The sequence below is a fragment of the Notothenia coriiceps genome, unplaced genomic scaffold (assembly GCF_000735185.1).
Source record: "Notothenia coriiceps isolate Sejong01 unplaced genomic scaffold, NC01 NC01_scaffold00007636, whole genome shotgun sequence".
Classification (NCBI taxonomy): domain Eukaryota; kingdom Metazoa; phylum Chordata; class Actinopteri; order Perciformes; family Nototheniidae; genus Notothenia; species Notothenia coriiceps.
This window is the reverse complement of record NW_011340337.1, coordinates 1-2,483: the sequence shown is the minus strand read 5'-3', so window position 1 is coordinate 2,483 and position 2,483 is coordinate 1. Positions and strand designations below refer to the sequence as shown.

The 2,483-nt window shown below is 42.4% G+C and overlaps 1 protein-coding gene across 1 annotated transcript; it reads left to right on the top strand.

Moving 5' to 3' along the window:
* Positions 1 to 44: 44 nt before the first annotated feature.
* LOC104944193 (hyaluronidase-3-like) lies at positions 45 to 1,253 on the top strand (the record flags this gene model as incomplete). The annotated part of the gene is made up of 3 exons (XM_010769699.1): positions 45 to 190; positions 336 to 425; positions 573 to 1,253. Coding segments are annotated over 3 exons (551 nt in total), but the record flags the coding sequence as incomplete, so codon positions are not given.
* Between the last annotated feature and the right edge of the window lie 1,230 nt (positions 1,254 to 2,483).

Below are 2,483 nucleotides of genomic sequence, written 5' to 3'. Positions count from 1 at the left end.
ATGTATATGGTCTTTGGGTGAACCCTTTAAAGGAGTAACTGAAGGACGTTCCTCTGCTCTCAGACACAGACTGCTGGAGGCTTTGAGGGTGGCGTCAGTTTGGCGCCATGGCAACGATACTAACCAAGTCACACCGGTCCTTCCCTACGCCAGGCTGGCATTCACACACACGCTCACTTTTCTTAATAAGGTGGGATTACTTGCAAACTTATATCAAATCACACACTCTCATGCAAACACAAACCAACTGTGTGTGTGTGTGTGTGTGTGTGTGTGTGTGTGTGTGTGTGTGTGTGTGTGTGTGTGTGTGTGTGTGTGTGTGTGTGTGTGTGTAGATGGACCTGGTGCACACGCTGGGGGAGAGTGCGGCGTTGGGTGCTGCTGGAGTGGTGCTGTGGGGGGAGCTGAAGTTTGCCCAATCTAAGGTATGTAATGTTTGGCAGAAGTGTGTGTGTGTGTGTGTGTGTGTGTGTGTGTGTGTGTGTGTGTGTGTGTGTGTGTGTGTGTGTGTGTGTGTGTGTGTGTGTGTGTATTTGTGTATTTGTATGTGTAATTCCCTCCCCTTTCTCCAGAATCATTGCATCCTTCTCAGGGACTACGTGCACACTGTCTTGGGTCCCTTCGTCCAATCCTTGAGGTCGGACACTAAGCGGTGCGGCCTTCAACTTTGCCATGGCAACGGACGCTGTGCCAGGCGACGCCCCGGCTCTGGTCATATGATCTCCTCAGGTCTAGCTTTGACCTTTAACCCCAATGAAATCCACTTCCTCTCTGACTCCTACCATGGCAGAGCATTTCAAAACCACTTCCTGTGTCAGTGCTACCCGGGCTGGACCGGGCAGGAGTGTCAAGAGAAGAAGAACGAAAACAGAGAGAATAGCAAGTAACAGAAATGTTTCTATCGAACAGACATCAGTTATTTAAAATGAAATAAGTGAATTGTGTTTATTTCACACAAAAAATCCCGAAGTATGCATGAACAACTGATTTGAATTATATTTCCCTCCAAGTGCAAATCATTTTGAGTTTAACTTGATGACACTTCATTACATTTTTCCGGATTTGTAACTTTTTTCCTATTAACCTTTTGTTACTGGAAGTACTTTCCAAATTAAGCTTTTAACCTAGACTGCAGTGTTTTTGCAGCAGGAAACCTAACACAGTAATGGCTGCCCTGAGAAATAATGTATAAGAGGTGGTTGAGGTCATTGACCTTTAATAAATGTTACATTGTTTTAATTTAAAAAAGCAAACTAGTATTGTTTTTTTGTTGCATTTAAAGATTTGTGTTTCACATCAGTCAGTCTTTGTATTTAACATGTTTAATGAGGCACAACGTCTGAATGACAGCACAAACAGAAAACACTGTTATATTAAGATAGTGTGTCTTTTATACATTACACAATGGCAACACTCATTCAACATTCATCCATTCACTTATTCTTTTAAGCAACCAAGTTATACTGCTTTAATGATGCGCAATGACAGAATAAAAGAGATCATTGGAAAGTTACATTTACCAGCGCATCCAGAAACCTCCTATTTCTCAATTACATCAGTAACATGTAATCCTAAACACAGACAACACTTAGGGAAAATCGACTGTAAAACCCAGTTTTACTGCATGTTCAAGCATCTCATGTCCAGTGGGTGTATCCAGGTTTAGTGTTCTGTGCATATCATGTCCCTCCTCCTAAAGCTGTCAGGTTATGTCTCAGCGCCTGCAGCTGTTGGATCAGCAGAGACAGCTCTGTGGCTGCAGCCTCTTTCTCCCTCACAGCCTCAGTCAGCATCTGGATGACTCCACCCTGCTGGACTGGAAGCAGACGAGAAACAAAGGCCACTGTTAGTTTGTCTTAAAGGACCCCTACTCTTTTTCATCAATATGTTATAGTTCTCAGTTATGTACAAAACATGTCTCTGAGCCAGGTCGCAACAGAAGTGCAAACACCAAACAGATCGTGTATTGTAGCATCCCATAATCCCCTCTGTTTCAGCCCTGTTTCAAAAGTGCTGATTCTCTGTCTGTTACTTTAGATGAAAATAAGGAGCCCCTCCCCACGCCCCTCTGAGAGATATTTGGTTAGAAAGAACACAATGGTGCTCTAGGAGGAGATTCAGGTGATAAGGGGGGGGGGGTTAACTTGGTTGGTGATTGGCTAATGGTTACTCAAGCCAAAAAATCGTTATAACATCACAAAGTGGCCAACATCTGATCAGCTCATTTTCAGACAGGTTTTTATATAAATGGATCAGGACAAAAAGTGAGAGAATCTTTTTTCCTGAAACTTTCATAATCTCTTTACACAGAGGGGACACATGTTGATGTATAAAATACATGAACAAGTGGATTTTGCGTAATTGGTGACCTTTAAATCTTATTCCATCTAATGTCATACTTCTGTTTGAAGTTGGCACTATTTTCCACCTCAACGTTATTTGTCTTCTTTCTCTTTCCTTTTCTACTAATTACCTTGCTTTCT